Source organism: Chelonus insularis, unplaced genomic scaffold (genome assembly GCF_013357705.1).
Source record: "Chelonus insularis isolate UGA/USDA-ARS -01 unplaced genomic scaffold, ASM1335770v1 contig_135_pilon, whole genome shotgun sequence".
NCBI lineage: Eukaryota > Metazoa > Arthropoda > Insecta > Hymenoptera > Braconidae > Chelonus > Chelonus insularis.
This window is the reverse complement of record NW_023276376.1, coordinates 2,169,961-2,190,002: the sequence shown is the minus strand read 5'-3', so window position 1 is coordinate 2,190,002 and position 20,042 is coordinate 2,169,961. Positions and strand designations below refer to the sequence as shown.

At 28.7% G+C, this 20,042-nt stretch overlaps 1 protein-coding gene across 1 annotated transcript in view; it reads right to left on the bottom strand.

Moving 5' to 3' along the window:
- Dop2R (dopamine D2-like receptor) overlaps positions 1-19,522 on the bottom strand; it is a 103,642-nt gene extending 84,120 nt beyond the window's left edge. Inside the window, exons 1-2 of the mRNA XM_035095995.1 lie at positions 18,421-19,522; positions 10,429-11,370 (exon numbers count right to left, since the gene is read on the bottom strand). Coding sequence (XP_034951886.1) covers positions 10,429-11,130 — 702 coding nt within the window. The 5' untranslated portion in view covers positions 11,131-11,370; positions 18,421-19,522. The remainder of the gene's footprint in view (positions 1-10,428; positions 11,371-18,420) is intronic.
- Positions 19,523-20,042: the final 520 nt, after the last annotated feature.

The window sequence follows — 20,042 nt, the reverse complement described above, 5'->3', positions numbered from 1 at the left end:
TCCTCCTGTTACCATTTAGTTTAGATAAATGAGAGAGAAATGTACGAACTTTAGTCACGTCACGGTCGCTTTTAGCTCAAGTCTTCTCTTAAAGTAAGGTACAGCATGAAGCAACACTGGAGATCAATTGTGAATTATCCTAAAGTGATGGATTAGAAAGTTTACTCAAATATCTAACTTTGATACGCGAGGACGTTGAAAGATTCATAATGAGACATTCATTCGTACCATTATATTTTCATGGATTGATATTAATTTAACCCAGCATTGACAATATCATATATTACCATTGCAATTACTGTTTGTCATATTCTATCACAGCACTGCAGACGACTCCATGTATAAATTAGTTGAAACATTGTTCTCTTAATCGATTGCAATTAAGCTCATCATTTGATAGCCTCCACGCATGAAATGTAACAAATGGAATTCTCAGAATGGTTTATATATGTTTTTTTAATATAAAAAATGATTCATTATTTTTGAAGAAAACTGTGTGATAACGTGTGTTAGATGAATTGATTTACTCTCATATCTGGCAATTAAATAATATAGAACAATAAAAGCTTGATTTATGTTACCGTAGTCTTGGTAATTGAAAAAGATTTTATACTTATTTTACATAGATAGAAATAGAATTGACAGTGAATAACTAGTTTTTGAATTTTATCTTTCTGTTAGTAATAGAATCATGAACTTTAAAATATTTGTGAATCCGGAAAACTTCACTTCAAATTTCGTTTTAAAAATTTTTCGATAATTACATGATATAAAAAATTTTGTAAAAAGATAATTTAAATTGGAAAAGCACAAAAAGTTAATTAAAAATATGGATTTTATTTATTTTTTATTGATGGTAAAAACTGATTCAAATGTTAAAAAATTTTTACATTTAAAAGCGAGTTTGAAACTCATTGATGCACAAATATCAATTACTAGAAATCTTTATTTAAAAAGAATTTAAATATAAAAACTTCAATAGAACTTTCTTGTAATCGTACTTGAGACAATATTGATTGAATTCTGCAAATTAATTAGAGGAAGATTGATAAAATATTCATCTTAGAATTATTTAAAAATTCTGAAGCACAAAATACGAAAAAAGTAATAAGTGATTCAACAAAATCTATTGAAATTAATTAAAATGTAATGCAAACAGTGATAAAATGATTTCTACCTGGTTTTAGTGCTACACCAGCAAAGAGCAGAGAATAAAAATATCCCAGAACTCGATGAATTTCTATCAACAGGTGTACTCAAAATAAAGAGCATATCGAATATACATAGGCATGAACGGATTGAACGAATACTTTATAGTTAAATTATACAAAAAGAAGCACTGCAAATCACAAATTCAAAATGTTTTATTTTAATGCACTAAAAGTGTTTTAATACGATGCCACCCATTTAATTAACTTCGTAGTCACTTGAAATTGAAATAAATAAAAATGATTCGTAATAAAGGAATAGAGTGAATCATATTGTTGAAGAATTTTTGTTAATTAATGAAAATTAATTATGAATAACTCTAAATTAATATTAATTCTCGTGAGACGAATATGAATATTTCGTCGTAAATGAAATAATGCTTGGTGGAAAGCTATTGAGTTTTTAAAATTTTTAAACTGATGATTAATTAATTATTTAATGATGAACGTAAAGTGTGTTTGAATAATGAACTAATTGTTGGTATACCAATAATGTATTTAAAATGGATTTTGCGTCAGCAGATTCATAATTATTGTTTGAACTGTGAAATATTAGTTTCAAAAATATACCTATTATCAGAACAACGAGATAAAATATCATCGATTGGCAATATCTTCGACACAACATTATTCTTGTTGGCAGCATTCCATACACATGTTCACCCTACAATTTCATTGTCCCTAAAATTAATTTATTGATTGTATTCTTTCCTTTTTTTTATTCTCATATATTAGTTATGGTTTTCAAAAGAGTATCATTAACCAAAACAATACAGATAAGAACTTTCACTTATTACTGTCTATTTTCAAAGATTTTTCCTTCAAAGATTCTTATCAAGTTTTATTAAATAGATTGCTAAAGTGAAGACAATGAATATAAATCTGAAAAAGAATTCGTAAGAATTATTATTTGATAAAATTTTGATGTATTACTGTTTTTGCTGCGAATACTATTTAGTGATAAGTTGATTCAGTAACAGACGCAAGTATTATTAGTTTTTTTAATGTATAGAAGAGTTTGGATTGTTATAGAAGAAATTCTGATAACTCATTATGTGAAACCTTCAAATATCTCTGATTTTCTAGAATTTTTATTGACGATGAATGCTTGTATAGGTTGTGTACGTGTGTAAAACATGAAACCACAGTTGATTTCAAGTTTTATTGATTTCTATACTATATCAGTAGATCGTGTTATCAAGTTTTATGGATTCAACTATTTTTTTTTTATGTTTTTCCAATCTTAGCCGCTCTCTAACAATTGTTGTAAAAATCACGTTTGATAAAAACAGTCATCTAAAGACTGAAACACTTTCAATGTTTATACGCAGTGACATACTCTAACACAAAAATAAGTAAATAGAAATCAGAAGTCAGTAAATACTAAAATATATGATCGTTAAAAAGCAATTTTTCGTTGATAAAATGTTGAATTTTCCAGTTTGTTTAATTCGATAGAATGTTTTGAATAAACGGAAAAATTAATCTATTATTCTAGACCACTGACAATGTCCTTTATTCGAGATATTCTTTTTCCATCGATTGCAAGTCGGTAGATTTTCTGTTTTCAGTCGCATCGAATTCTACTATTTTATTTGTTGCATACGAACAAAGAGAAAATTTCGTATTTTCCCACTCGATTTGTCTCAATTGCATAATCTATTTTTTACTACGTCCGGTTGCTGTGGGTATAAAAGAAAAATTCATTTGAAAATTCAAGCTACCAATTGGTTTGAATAAAAATTTACTACGAAAGCATGAAATCTGGACGTGGGATGTAACTGTACCAACCCATTAGTTTAAGCGTCAGCGATTTATTTTGTATGCAAAATAATCTAAATGAATATCAATATTATATATCATAAAATAACTTATATGTTACAATAAATTCCAAAAAATATTAAATTCAATTATGATAATTGTAGTATTTAATTATTATTGAATGAGATTTTTCTATAGTCATATCTTTTTTTATTTAAATACTTTGAAATCAAAAGTGTATATTAAAATCAACTTTCAATGATAAATAATCATTTTCACTTCAGACTGGTGAAATATTATCAGCACTAAGCCCAGATTGGATTTAGTTATCACCATAAAGAAACAATAAATCATGTATTATCAAAAATACTTTACAATTTTTTTTCTAACATTAGGAAGACCCTCATAATTTATCAAAATGAACCGAATTTTCTTTTTTTAGAATCCACTTGTGCTGAAATCAAGGAGAAAATTCTTTAAGCAAATAGGTAATAAAACTTCACTTTAACTTATTATTGTATTGATTATCACTCCTGTGTCAGGGAATCTCATTTTTTCATTCTTACTCGTAAATAACTCCTAAATAAAAGTCTTCGATTGACAATAAGCAATGTAAGATATAGAAGAAAAAGAACTACGATCCCTTTTTCTATTTCACCCTACGATGAAATTTCGTCGAGTCTTATCCATTCTGTCCCTACGTCTCTACTCCCCTGCTTTCTCTCGAAATTCTATTGAAACTCAGGCACGAAAAGAATGTTGGAAAAACGAACAGAGGTTCTTCAAAGATTCCCTGGCGGCAATTTCTTTGTATATTAGAGTAGTAAAGAAACAGAATTTGATTCACATGATCGACATATCTTCTACATTATACTTAAAGTTCCTCATTCATCGTAAAATTATTCATTACTCTTCTTTGCAAGTTTAGTTTAGCAATCATAATTTTCCCCAACGATCCGTTACACTTTGAATGTTTAGTGTGTGTATAAGGGTGCCTTTAAGTAAATCATGTGTTCTCTACGTTAGCACCCTTCGAGCGCTACTTGAATAATCATTAGAGGGAGTAGACAATACTACTAAGAAGCTTCTAACATCACACATTAACTCACATATACAATGCTTCCTCATCAATTTAATTAGGAAGTGAAGCATTTAGAAATCAAAACTACTTTGGAGCTTTTATGAGCAAGTTAATCAGTGAAATTCAAAGTTGAAAAAATTCGTAAAGAAAATGGATCAAGAAAATTGTCAATGTAAAAAGCAAGAGCGCAAATAGATGAAACTTAAATTTAACATATAATCAAAGTTACAATTCAAAAGGAAGGATGACTATGAAATGAATGAAATAAAAAGAAAAAAAACTCACCAGTCAACTCAACAGACCAAGAAAGAATCGAACCAGAGTATCAAATGAGGCACCTGATGTCAGAGTTGTGAAGAAAACTGAAAGTCAAATGAAAAAAAAGAAGAGAAAAATAAGATAACATTGAATCTTTGAACCCTCCATTCTATACTAGCTTCTAGCAGTCTATTGGGATGACTTTAAGTCGATCGTTACTTTACAAAGAATGAAACGTGAATTTTTCTTTCTTTTTCGATTTTCAAAGAGAGTATGTAATGATGTCCATCAAAGATCAAGTACTACTGGGGCTTCTCGAACCATTTCTACAAATTTTTTGAGACTACATCATTCGAAATACTCTTTCTAGTATAGGGAAATATGAGTTTTTATTTACTATTTTATAGTTTTTGATATGATTCTGAAACTCCAATATTACATTTATCACAAAAAAATGTTAAGAAATAAAATTTTTATTCAATCGATTGGCATATAAAAAATATAATTTATTGTAATTATTTATACACAACAGATGTGTTTATCGTAAAATAAATAGTTTTTTGCGCTGTAAATGTTGAAAATTTTTTGTTCACTAAATTTGTAATCAATACTTGTCACTCACTATAAAGAAACACGATTTTATGTTAAACTAAAACTATACGCGATTCCAATTGAATAAATTGCAAATAAACTACGATCATAAAGAGGAAGTTATAATCTTCTTAGAAACAATTACGTTAAAATTAACTCCACGACGAACGAAAACAAAATTCATAATTGATTGGTATTTTGACCTTCTGTTGCAGATTAATTGTTTATCGATTGTCTTATTTAATGAAGTTGGTTCCGCTCACTAAAATAGAATAAAATAAGAAATTTATTGTTAAGATAAACGACTTCTAAATATAAACAAATTCTAAAAAAATAAATTTCGCAATTTTTACAAATAATATATTTAAAAATAGACGAATCAGTGTATGAAGCAGCTCGTAAAATTTAATGAAGATGAAATGTTATAAATTTAAAATAAACCATCTTGCTTCACTCTTCCAAGTAATAACTAAATAAATAAATGAAAACTTTTTTCATTTTTCTATGAAAAATAAACTCAGAATGATTTATATGCTAATATACATTTAAAAAATCCAGTTAAAAAGTTTGGGTATTTTTAGATGCGTCATATAGATAAAAAAAAATTGAGAAGTTTCAACTTATTTAATTCTACTCCAAAACATCAAATTTAATATTCATTTTTCCTATTGATTTTCCCGTCGAATAACAATTAAATTAAATTCTCTGCCAACTCATCAGAAAACAAAAACCAATTTATTAACAAATAGCGATATGGAAAATAGTGTGATGAAGATTTTAATTATAATTTTAAATAATAATTCAATCTGACATGTTGAATAAACAAAGCAAAATAGCATTTAAAAACGTATTGAATTTAGCGATAATAGCAGAATAAATCTTTTAGTGATATCTCAATGACGTATAAATGTGTTACCGTTCATGTATACGTAACAATGATTAGAGATTCATTACTCGGATAATGCCATGCACTTGATTGATACCTAAACCATAGTAGGAGCTTGAAATATAGATGAGTGCAGCCGGAAGATCAAAGGCAATTGCCCGGTATGTAAAGTTTCTCAGATAACTCATCGATTGTTTTGGAGCAACCTTTGTGATGTAATAGAATGTAAACCAGCACCCATTGTTTCAATGTTCGTTAAATTATAAAGATTGATTTGTCAGGTAAAGAAAATTATTATTGAATAGTTGGAACAATTATTGCGGTATGAGAGAAATACCAATGAATTGATTAGAAATTAATTTATAAAAGCTACTTGGAAAATTGCACCTTTGATGAGAGAACTGATGGAATGTAGAATAGACATACAGTCTGAATGATATAGGTCAGTTTTAATAAACAAATATGAACTTTATTTGAATACTGAAAAGTTGTACATCATGTTCCAGTATATTTCTCATGTATTTCATCGAGCATATTATTGCCTACATATTACTAGAATAATTAAACCCAACTCATGCTTAAAAGTCTCTTTAAATGCTGAAAACTATACAGACTGAATGTAAAGAGAGTTTTACATTGAGCATGAAATTGGTAACATTCGCAGTATAACAATCTGTGGGGATATAACCAGTTTTATCTGGCATTCCTTTCCTGTTTATACGAGAATTTGAATTATTTAGATGATGGGAAAAATTTCATTGCCATGTTTAAGAGAATTTTTTTCTTTACTTTATTCCTTAAGATCAAAATATTATATGAAGTATATGAATTTTGGCCTTTTATATATTGGGTCAAGGAGAGAAGGTCATCTAATCGCGTAAGTCACAACCACGATGACACAGAGAAGCTGGAATGGTCGTAGGATCCACGTCACTGTCACATGAGGTTACACGTTGTGATTCAAGGGATGGGGAAAAGACCCTTCTGGATTTCCTGTGGCGTAGAAATCCGTCACTTCTGGTGAAACCCATTCCCACTCTGGATAACGTAAACTAATTTCGAGAACAGACTTGATCGGTGGACTCAGTGTCTCCATCATGAATTTATTTAATTCAACATTCTCTTCTCTAATCTCATAATTTAACCTCCTGTAACTTGGTTTCTATATCAACATTGGTATATGGCTATCTATATTTCAATCCATTTAGAATAATAGAGAAATGGAAGAATTGCACACAGCATTTTATGACCAGAATTTCCTATGAAATAAAATTATAGCATTAACATTTTTATTACTGAGAGCGTAAGATGTTAACATAAGAAGCTCAAACAACAAAAATTAACAGACAACTTTTCAAACTCTTATAAACCATTGGCTTCGTTATGAACTCAAACTCTATGGTAGATTAAAAAAGTAAAAAATTAAATTTATCAAGAAAATTTTTTCATTAAATTTAATTCAATTAAAACTCTACATCAAAGTAAAATACACTACTTAAAGTCTAACCTCTTCGTTTCTTCCTTTTCTATACACAACTAGCAAACTCAGCTGCTATAAACGGCCAACACTACTTTATATTGAAACTGTAGATGCAAAGTTAGGAGATAGTACAAGAAATGGACAGTAGTAACCTCGAATTTGAAGAAACTTTTCTGATATCTTAACAATTTAAATAGAATACATAACTTTGATAAGTGTATTAACATAAAAAAAAATAAATAAACTCAGTTACTTGGTTAAATCAACTCAATTATTTATTTAACTCTATTTATCAAATTTGTAAAACACAGTTTGAATCTTAAGAGAACATTAATCAAAATTTACGACTTCTCATTGTTGAAATATTTTTCCATAGTGTACAATACATCAGAAATGCAAATACAGAGAAAATTAAAATTTTTATCACAACATTTAAATGATATTTTTATTTCAAAGAAACACTTTCATTTAACAATTAAAAAAACAATTTATTAATAGCTAATTATACAATTTTTTTTTTCCATCATCTGCAAAAGATTTATATAGATTGCAGTGCCTAGAATTAAAACTGACATTAGCTTTCATAATAATATTTTTGAATTATAAATACCAACCAAATAATAAAAATAAAAATTATTATTACACCGTTAATAAATACTCCACTATGTAATTACTAACAACGTGAACTTTTTTATAATACATTTCAGCACGAAAAAAATAATAATAACTAATATTTCAAAGTAAAAACTAATAATTATAATAAATTTTCAATAAAACTTGAGAAATATATTAAAGGTGCTTAGCAATATTTTACATCTCCAAGATAATGATTCTTAGAATTATAAAGATGATAAGAAATCATGTGAATGTAATAACATTGTTTTTTAAAAAAATGTAAGAACCTAAATGACTGATATTAATTGCAATATCCAACGTAATATAATAATACTTGCGTAGGCCAATGCTATTAATGTTATGTCCTGTTCGTGACTAAAAATCGTGAACAAAGTTTCCAAAGCATTATTAACCATGAAAAAAATCTAGCTATTACAGTATTCCAATGAAGGTAATTAAAAGTTAATCATTGACCTTATTTTATAACGATAGTTTCAGTAATGGAACTTTAATTCAACCACTGGTGTGTACTTAAGGTTTAGTACTTTAAGATCATAACTACAATAAAGTAGCTGAGAAACTTTCAATGATTCGAATAGTGATGATGCTTAAAGTAGCTGAATGACAGATTTTCGTTGAGAGCTTTTTCATCACAAAGCCAGCTAAAAAACTATTATCCCACATCAAGGAAGGATAGTAGGACACATCAGAATTATAGCAAGTACGTGCGTGCCGGGCAAGCGAAGTTGTGTGATTACGAGTATGGACAAACGACTGAGGATTGCCAAGAGTATGAAAGTCAGCAAAAAAGATCAGAGATGACTTTGTATTTTGAAATATGATCTTCAATAACTTGATTTTTCCCTCAACTATGATATCGGAAAAACATTTGATATTCAGTTCAAAGAGTTTTGAACCAATTTTGTAAGTCTATAATGAATAAAACTAAGCTTTGAAAATAAATCTGATGCTTATAGATAATATTAAAAATCAGCCTTTATTAAAAATGTATTTTATCATTTCCTTGCTAATAACTACATGTTAATGAAATATTCATGAAAGGCCGATCGATAACGCACTTCACTGAAATTTAATAAGATAATTAGAATTGAATCAATGAATTAACACAAAGATCATTTAGAGTGTTAATGTATGGTCCACATTAGATGAAAATTTTTTTACAAAATTGCTTAAATAATCCTACTATTTATGCCTTCTATTTTGTAAATCTGATGTGAGAGATACCTGAAGTATTCCTGTTAAGACAAATTCCACTATAAAAAGAAATAAGATTGTAATATATTCTCACGGTCTTACTTAAACAAATTGTACAGCTAAACTTTAAATCTCAAGGACGATAGAACGAGGTCATCCAACCTTCTGATACCAAGGACAGTTTGATTTTCCGGTTCAGCTAATTTTCCACTGACAACATGGTTATTTCTAGAAAAGTATTTGATTGTATAGCCTTCGTGGAAATTAATATTCATACAACCATGTTTTATTCGTGGTAAAGCATGAAAGATTTGAATGAGAAGTGTGCCTGTGACGACGTCGTAAGTAATCAAAATGCATGCGATGAAGTGATCTGTGTTATTAACATAGACCTTGCCCCATGATCGGGCGTGTTATTCCACCCCGATTGTAGGGGATCCCTCTCCGACTCATTATAAGCTGCCTGAAGCCTGAAATTGTTCGTGATCACGCTAACTTGCTCCGAGTATTCAAGTGTAACGTCATTGTTTTATTTCCCATACGCATTTATAATTTTTTACTTTTTAACTATTCTTGCTCCAGTACATTCAATAAAAAAAAACAGCGTTGGTAACATATCTATTACAACTTTGTTATCTGCGTGATGATTTTTCAATTAACTTGAATAATAGAAAAGCCTCGAGTATTGTGTTCTATAGTCAAGTATTTCATATATATGGATGTAAATTTGATTCACAGAAAAAACGATAAACTGTGCTTAGAGCGTTTACTTTTAATTGCAAAAAATTTTTAAAAAATATTATATATTTTAAAGAACGATTGGAAAACAATAGATTAAATATCCATCGATAGGTTGATATATAAAAAGCAATGAAATTTTTTGAAAACAATTTTCATGTTTGTCTATACAATCAAATTTTTTTTCTATTTGTCACATTTTTTATTGAGTTAATATGTGACAATCTTGTTTACCTTTTTTAAATTTATTTTTAAAAAAAATGATAAATGGGATTATTTTATAACTTTTCTTCGTCTTTCATACACAAATGGCTTTAATAATTGTAAATGAAAATTTTTGAAAAGATAGACATAAAAAATATGTCCATATCAATTTATACACAACGAATATGAAATATTGAGACAAACGTAAAAATTGAATTAAAAAGAAAGTTGTGTGTTTCAATTGAAACCATTTTTTATATGACTCTAAATAAATAAAGTTGTCCATTGAATTTATTACACAAGAATGGTTTAAATCCTTCTTTTTCATTGAATTTTTGCATCAATAAAAAAAGATTAACCCATAAAAAATATGTAACAAGAATAAACTCACCAGGACGTAAACAGCGAAGGGCATAACAAGGACAGCAACGAGTAAATCTGCAATAGCTAAACTAACGATGAAGTAATTCGTAACTGTCTGAAGTGCTCTTTCTCTTACAACAGCAAGTATGACGAGAACATTGCCAAAAAGTGTCAGGCATGGTACGATGACAAGTATAAGAGCCCACCAACTGTTCACATTAGATTTTTCTTCCGTTGAACCACACTCGCCGACAGTCACGTTGCCAGTTTGATTGATAGATACGCAGCTGGCGTTGACCGAGGTCAGGTTTAAACCCACGCCGTTGTCGTAGTAGGTCGTCAAGTTTGCAAATGCGCTGTAATTGAGCCTGTTGATGTAGTCGTTGAAATCGTCGAATACAAAGAGATCAGATATCGACGTGTAGTTATCGGTTATTGAACTACTGATATTAATAGTAGGCGAGACGAGTGTTGGAATTGATGATGACGAAGAAGACGTGAACGTGACATTCGTCAATGAATCATTGCCCCAACCGAATTCGATATCCACATCGCTATCATTGATTTCATTGGCGTGGAAGTACGTAGAGTTCATTAAGATTCTTGTGCCTGCACTCGTATAACTTCCGGACAAATTTTCCGGATATAAGAGCTCTTGAGTTTTCGTAACATTTTGTCCCTCAACCACAGAAAAACTATTCACTGATCTCGGTTCCATAACTCCAAACATTTTCCCACCACACAAGTACTTTTTCTCTTCCTTTTCCCTTCAACTCCAACGTCTTTTGATTTTTGCTCCTTCTTCAATAAATCACGAAATTTTAGACCGTTTCGCCCATAGAAGCTTCTTGTTTTTGCTCTTCATTTTTTTCAATCAACTCTAATCACTTTTAAGTGGTATTTATTTGATGTCAAAAGGTGTGAATCCAAAAGATCGGATAAATTATTGTCGAATCAAGTACATCAATCTCTGAAACAAGAAAGAACAATAGTCAATCATTTAATTTTGATTAATGATGAAAAAGTTTTCTTCTATATAAACTAGTCATTATATTAATAAATCTTTTTCTAATTTGAATGATTGGCAGTAATTTATTTAATATAATAGGTAAAATTTTTAGTAAAAATATGTAATTATTCAAACTAATCTTCGTTATTTTAATTAGTCTTCTTATAAGTGCATTAGGTAAAAGTTTTTGAAAATTAAAAGTTACTTTTTTATTTCAAGGTTTGAAAAACTGTTATTATTTCAATATCTAACGATAAAAAATACAACTCAGACGCTGTTAAAACTTTGAAACCGTAGCAATGATCTTTAGTGAGAAACTTGTTCACTTCAATAAAACAAAGAGAATCGAAAGAATTGACAAATAGATAAAATACGATAATGTTTTTACTGTGTCCTTCCCCATAGTAACCTTAAGGCTTTCGAAGTATTCTCTATAGAGAGCGAATATTATTTCTTTCGTTTTATCCACTTATAACAGAATTGCCGACATGCTTTTTCAACTTTGGCATTTGCAAACATCTCAATATAAACATTCAGAATATTATTTTTCATAAATCAATAGAGAAACTCTATTTTCTTTATTAATCATATTTAATAAAGCTTTGATCATTCGAAAATTGCCTTTAAACTTCACTTGACCTTTCTTTTCCGCTTGAATGATTTGAAACTTTTTCATCCATCCTTCATATCAACGTTGATATTCTCAACGTAACGATAACATTTTAAAACCCAACCAACCTTTTTCAACGGTCAGAATACAAGTCAAAGGTATATTCCATATTAAAGTACGTTGACAGAATTTTAATAACGCAATAACATCTGCTTACGTTTATGTAAACGTGACGGGCAATAGGATCTTTGGATATCAAGTAAAAGAGAAAAATGATACAAAGATTAAATAAAGTTAAAAAAATGTAAGTGTTGTGCATGATAATTTTCCAAATCATTTATTTCAATGAAAATAGAGAAATACTGTACGATTCATTACATAAAGTATAGGATTAATTTTTCCTTTACGTTTTCATTCTTTGAAAAGTAAATAAAAAAATTTTATTCGTACACATGCTCTTATTCACAGTAGCTTTGATGTACTTTTAACTCACGCTACGGTCCATGTAATATTACTCTCCTTTGATAACAGACCCAACAAGTATTCCAATGACATTCTTTCCTTCAGAAAATTCCAACCACTTCCATCAACAGAATTTGCTTAGAGAATCTAACTATGTTATAAAATTATAAGATAGAATTTCTTAATTTCTTTGATTTTATAACATTTTGATTAATCTTTGCTACTTTATTTTCTAAAAGCTTATTAACTTTATGCAACAATTCCCAAACTTTTTTTGCAACATTAAATCCTTCTTCAAAATAACTTGATAGATTTATTTAAAGAAAAGACTCTAAATAAAATAACAACAGATTTATTCCAAGGTATAACTCAAAACGTATTATGTTTAAAGTATTGTATGTCAAAGAAAAAAGAATATTTTGAATTTTTAATAGCATAAATAAATATAAATACTTATATTTTACAATTTGAAAATGGAAATTCAATTATTAGAATTTATGTGAACATTAATTAATAATGACTACAAACGATTGGTAAAACAGCAGAAATTAAAAATTTTTCCCGCAAATAGTAGTTCTATTACGTTAACAGGATCGGGTAATGAGCATTCCAGTATATTTAATTTACCATAGATGAAATCCAACATAAAACGTTTATTGCCTCAATTCGCTACAGACATCTTTTAGATAGGTGCTGTGCATAGTCACTTATATTACTTTTTTTTATAGCAGAATGGAATTTTCTCAGGTACTCAACATGTCTCTAGTAGCATAAGTTATGTCCATGTTACTCTGTGAAAAAGCTCTTCATTGTAACTCGATATTATTTTCAAACCATAACCATTTATAGAAGCCAGCCAATGAGGAATAAAGGTTTTGTCATAAATACTTGTTAAATTCTTGACAAATTTATTTACAGTTTGAATGTTTCGAAGGTAGTAACTATTTATAGATTCGTTCAAATAATTTTCATCATCTTTTTTCATTAAAAGCAAATGAGAAATAGAGAGAAAAATGCTTTCTATTTTAATCTTATTTTTTTGTTTCACAATAAATTCATTTATTTTTGTCACTAACATTTTTCAAAGAGCTCAATGGAGCAACGTGTGTTATTGATTGGTTTTAAAATTTAATTGACAGAAATCAAGCTAAAATTTTTTGTTGAAATTTAAACAATAAATAAAAATTAAAAAAAATTAAAAAACTCAGTTTTTTTTTGTCCAATATGAATTGCACAGAATATATTCTATTTCTATAATATATAATAACAGTGGTTAACAATAATTGGACTTAATTAAATTCAATCGCTAATTCCGACTAAAATTGTAGACATGAATTACTGGATTATTACAATTATGAAATTAATTAGTTTAGAGATGAGGTATTATATTATAAAATATTTAAACTATTCCAAATAAATTGTAAGATGTACGGGAAATAGAAACGATCTTATTTCTGCCAGAGATCTTAAAAATATAGAAGCAAGCTCACAAATTTCCTAAAAAGATCCCATGTCAGTTGTGTTTGTCCATTCAAGCATACTTTACCCGGACTTTAGGAGTAAAGTAAATTTACCCAAGAAGTGTATCTATCATCAAGATTTTTTTTCATGCATTCAAGCACTCTCAGGCAATTCCAATAAAAACTAGATATGACAGATAACGTATTTCAGTGTGTTATTAACAAAATCTTCTTAACTAATGTTAATTGTTTTTTTATTGTCACATTGATGGTATAAAAATTTGAAAAATAAGCATCAAATTTCCATCAATATTTTTCTCAAAATAAAAAACATTGGCTATTTCTTTCACTGACAATCATTATCACTTTCCATTTATTTACAAGATAAATAAATCGACAAATTTCATTTTACTATTTTCTAGAGATTTTCAACGAAAATTTCTGAAAATTTGTTGTTTTTCAAACATTTTGATAGGATTCTACACTTCAACAAAGCATAAACAAATAGACCAGGCCAATCAGAAATTGATTTACAGAATAAAATAGATGTTACTCGACTGGCTATCACCTGACTATTTGAATTATTCATGACTTGTTAACCAGATGTTGATTAAATGTCTTTAAGCATTTACAATTAAGCCCAGAAACTGTGGAGCTCCTAACAATACACATCGTGTCGTCAAGCTCGCGTGATTTCACATGAATTCCTTGGCTATCAATTTAGCCTGTTGGCAGTAATTTCCTCTATCAAGTTGCAGGAGTAGCATTAGAGAATTTGGGAATTCGTGGCGTTGGCCGTTTCATCCAGATTTATGCGAATCACGTTGACCGAAGCCCGATTGATCGATGGTCATCACCGAATTTAATTTATTTCACACAATTCACTCAATGCAGAATTGAAATGAGAATCTAGTGGATCTAACGTATTTATTCTCATCGATCAATATCCTATATATCCCTGGTGTTATAGAAATTAATCACGAGTATAGATTATCCATAAAAGCTCTTATCTTTCAATATGCACATTATTATCATTTGCCACTATAATTTTTTCAATTAGTACTTATTTTCTATAATTTCTGAAGTCCATTGGTTACAGAAACTGAAATTTTAAAATTGTACATTAGGTTAATAATGCCATAAATCTACTAAATTTATATTATAATGTTGATTAAAGTACATCAAACCCATCTGGCTTATAAATGATGATAGCTATTAATTTAGAAAATGAAACTATACATTTTATATTTTAGAAAGAATTAATAATTTAGTTAAATCAAAGAGAAACATTTTTTTTACTAAGTGAAAAAATGGTTTCAAAATTAACCTATTTATGAGTACTGGTATGAGAATTTTTTTTATAAGCTATATATGTATCGGAAATGTAATAATTATGTAGGTTATTACCTAATAGAAGATTTTTCTGATGCCATAAGAACAATAAACTGACAGTAGGAAATCTCTCGAAAATAATACTATACTGAAAGACATAAAAATGCATTCACATTATGTATAATAAATGTGATTTTTTAGGAGTTCATGATTTATTCATATTTTTATTATTATTATCTATCAATTTAGCATTTTTTCAATTGTCATTGATTCAATTAATAAAAAAAATAGCTAGTCAGACTTTTCAAATACTATATTTATATCTACTTTTAAATTTTTCAAATAACAAAATGTATTGTCAAAATTAGTAAATATTGTAGCAATTCAGTGCAAGATCAATTGCAAGTAAATGATATCATCGTTGTCTATCGATTCGTTGAATCTCTCAATTATATCCTGAAACAAAAGCTTTCTTTTCTCTTGACAGTAAATCAGTATTCAATTGTATTATTTTCTCTATATATGTATATCTCTTTTTTCTATAGATAAAAAAAAGGATTTCTCATTGCAAAAAAATTAAAGTTTTATTAAAACAAAACATTCATAATATCCGATGTATGAAATTCTTTTGAACAGATTCAACCACAAAGGTGAATTTATTAGTTGAATATAAATGATTTTTTTTATTGATAAAAAATAGATATTTGCTGTTGTCAATGAAATATTGTTTAATATTTACAATAAAAAAAATTGCACATCCAAAAAAATATTTCTGTGTAAATAAAAAACAAATTTCCGCTCTGCGTACAAACAAATAAATAATAAAAGCTCTGCAATTCCATTCGATATTAAAGAACCGATAATTATTCAAGTTTCCACAATTGTATATTTTATTAAATGACAATTTATTCAGCTGGGAAGCAAGGGTTTTACGAGCATTGCAAAAAAATTAACGCATTTCATGGTCTAATAATTTTCTGAGTTTGGAGAAGAATGAAAAAATATGAGAAGTACATGAAAATTAGAAATACATATCCGTAAACATACAACACATACATGAAGATAAAAATTTAAATTAAAACTGGAAAAATGTCGGATACAACAAAGCTTTTACGGTCACTTTTCACATGATATTCAGCATTATAACATTTAAAAAGTTACATTAGCGATTCTATAAAATGTGTTCAACATTGCGAGTAAACACAGATAGTAAAGCATCGTTTAACGGACGAGATAGAAATTTATACAGAATTTTAAACGTCACTACTTATTTCTTCTTAAGGAAGAAAAGGCGATTTCATATTATTAAAAAATTTATGATTTTCTGAGGTTCGTTCGTTCTTACAGAATTCAAAACCTTCTACATCACTATTTTTTATAGTCAGTATACAAGAGAGATGTTATATTTGGTCCATGTTTCTTGAAAGTATATATACGTTAGCTGCTATTGTATACAAAGAATTGGATATTTTTAATGAATTCGTCGGAGAAGATTTTATTTAACAGTCGACTCGACAGCGAAAATTAAGATTTCTTATTCTTAAGATTTTTAATATCTCTTTTTCTCTCTCTTTTTTAATTGTCGCCTTCATACTGAAGCAGAATTCTCGTTTAGAATTATAAAAAGCACATAACGAAGAGTTTTATCTAAATTTTTTAAGCACGAATCTGATTTCCGTATATAACAGAAGAAAAGAATAAGAAATGGAAAATTTTGATTAACAACGATTATAAAATGGTTTTATTATTCACCCAATTTTAAGGATTCTTCCTAATGACTTTTACACTAATATAAAGAACTTTATTTCAACACTAAAATATTCATTCATTGAAATTAATTTTTTTTCTTGCTTTCAAGTCAATTGAAAAAAATTGAAAACTAACTTTGAATAAAAAGCGAGTTCCACATCTTTTAAAATCACCGAAAATAATTTACATTTTGTACGTATATTTATAACGTAGCTGTTATTGCATATTTCAACAAGAAGATAGAAGACGCCTTTATAATGAAAAATTTCTTCAAATAAGAATTGTAATTATCAAAAAGTAAACATAATTATTTAATTGAAATCTATAGGTATTGGAATAAACTTTTTTATCATTTGGTACTTCAATATCCTTCAATCCATTTGGTCTCGATACTCTAATAGTTATAGCTTTAACCTTATCTGTTCAATCTTCGACGTTTAACCGTGCGACACGCTATCCTCTAGAGCTTGAGAATTTGAATCAATAAATTCGCTCGAGCAGGGATAATGAACGTTTAAGTGACTCGATTCTGTCATCTTGTTCATCGGATCATTTTTTTTTGTATAATAGATCATTTAGGAGACGGTACTTTAACTATATGTGCATAATATCCTCTTTCTTCAACCTTATACTCGACCAATTCAACAATAATTTAGCTCTCTAGTCATTATTGACTCAAAAGTTAAATCCTCAATCGTTATTGCAAGTTGATTTTAAACCACTTTCTATATATTTTTTTCGATAAAAAAAACCTCAATCACTTATTGAAAGACATGATGGACAAGAAATGCCTAATTGAACTGTAAAAGTTAATTAGTTTGTAATTATAAAAAAAATCGTTTGAATTTTATAACTAAATCTCTGTTTATAATGATTCAAATAATCAAGTGATTAATTTATTTCATAAAAAATATTTTTATGTTTTGTTATTTTTGTGTTCGTTAATGGTAAAAAAAAAATTTAATAATGCCAATTTACTTTTGTAATATACTACAAAGTGTGAAAAACTTATACGAGAAAATAAAAGAAATGAGACAAAGAAAAAAATATTTCTCTCTAAATTTGATACACAAAAAATATGATATTCAATGTTAATTTTTAATCATCTCTATAATCAAGTACCTAACTTAACTCTCAATTTATAAATGGTAATTAACCCGTAAATTATCCAAACAATGAATAACTAACCGATTAACATACTTCCCCAAGTAGTTCAGTACATTATCTATCTCATGAAAAATAATTATTATTAAAAAATGTTAATGATACACGATGTCTTTAAGATAATGATGATTACATGTAATGGTAAAAAATTTATGGCATTAAAGAACTTATTGAGCTCGAGAAATAAGATAAGAAGTCAGAGGAAAATTATGTAAAAAATGGAGAAATTCTTACCATCAAAGATAAATCCTTCTGATCTCTTCTTGTGGCTGGTGAGGTCCCTTTGAGTCCTTTTGCTTGATCCTTAAAGTGATCAATATTGCATGAGTTGCATTCAAGCCATTGTCGCATAGATTCATCTCAAACGATGCTGAAAATGCAATATTTTGGCATTCAATGTCCCAGGTCGATGATTCGTCATAGGTAAAGATGACATTTTCGACGTCATTGTTCCTTAAATCTTTTCCTTTCTCGCTTTCATACATTTCAATATTGCTTGAAGCATTACTCATATTGTGAATTCATACTTTTCCTTGAATATCAACAGATCGATAATGGATTTTCGAGATTGATTTATTCAGTTTTCTTTAAGATTTTTTTCACCACCTTTATCAAATTTCTCAATTTTATAATTGCTTAAATATTGTAAAAAATCAGTAACCACTTGTAATAATCTTTCGTGATATATTGCTTTTGTGAGGAAGATTAATAAGTTGATAATAGAATTTAAAAAAACTTAACATTGTCTGTAAATGGGCTTCCGTTACCACTACATCAACTTTTTATTTTTCTTTTTGTTTCCACCTGTAAAGTATCTCCACCCTTTTTGGAGAAAATCAAGATATTCTCACTAAAAAACTTTTCACGCTTTGCGATCTTACTTTTCCCTCCTTTTTCTTTGAGTTTTTCAAATGAGATCGCCGTTTTCACAAGTGAACAAATCCATACTGAATCAGATTTCACATTTCAAATGTTTCTTACAGAAGCCTGAAGCTGCTATCAACTCAAATTGAGCTTAATCGACAAATCTCTGCACTTCTTTATACTCTGGCACATCAATTCGCGCAAGAAAAAGTTTTATCGTCGGTCGTTTTAAACCCGCATATAACTTTCCAACTTTTTCATATAATCTTGATGATTTATAAAAATAAATCGATTTTTTGTGTGATAAAAAATCTAACTTTCTGCACCAATAAGTTTCACTTAATTAAAAACATTATCATGGAGTATTGGTTCAATTTAGTTTGGTTCATCAGTTAAAAATATAATCTTGTGGCTGTTTCACTGTGGCCCACGTCCTCATACTTCAATCGGCATCTGTAGAACGCTACCGGCGTTCAACTATGAACGAACGGCGAGCGACTGGTTGTCTGGTTGCGTCTCCACGGAGGATCCCGAGGTGGCTAGAGCGTCGACAGAGGGGAGAAAGTGCGGCGCCGTTTCAACCCCTCGTAACCAACCCTCAATTCCCCACCATTGCCATCAACCATTTCGCTCCTGTGATCCTTTCTATAAGCTTCGCGCAGGTTCCACCGTGGTGTCAAATCAGTTTTCGTATCCTTGACTTATGGAATAACTTTTATAGATTCCTGTACAATGTGTTCAATTTATTTGATCGCTTGTCACTCCTCCAATAAATTATTAGTGTACTTTAGGTCTTAATTTTATCCACAATACTTCTTTTAGCTGAGAAAAAAAAATGAAATTGTATCAAAAAATGCCGCAGGATAGAAGGGAGGACCTGAAGTACCTTGTAACTCTTCATTTATGATCATGCAGCTTTTGAAGTTCTCTAACTTGAGTTCTGTTTATTCAGCGCCCCTCTATCATTCCATATTCCCTTGAGATATTTGGGA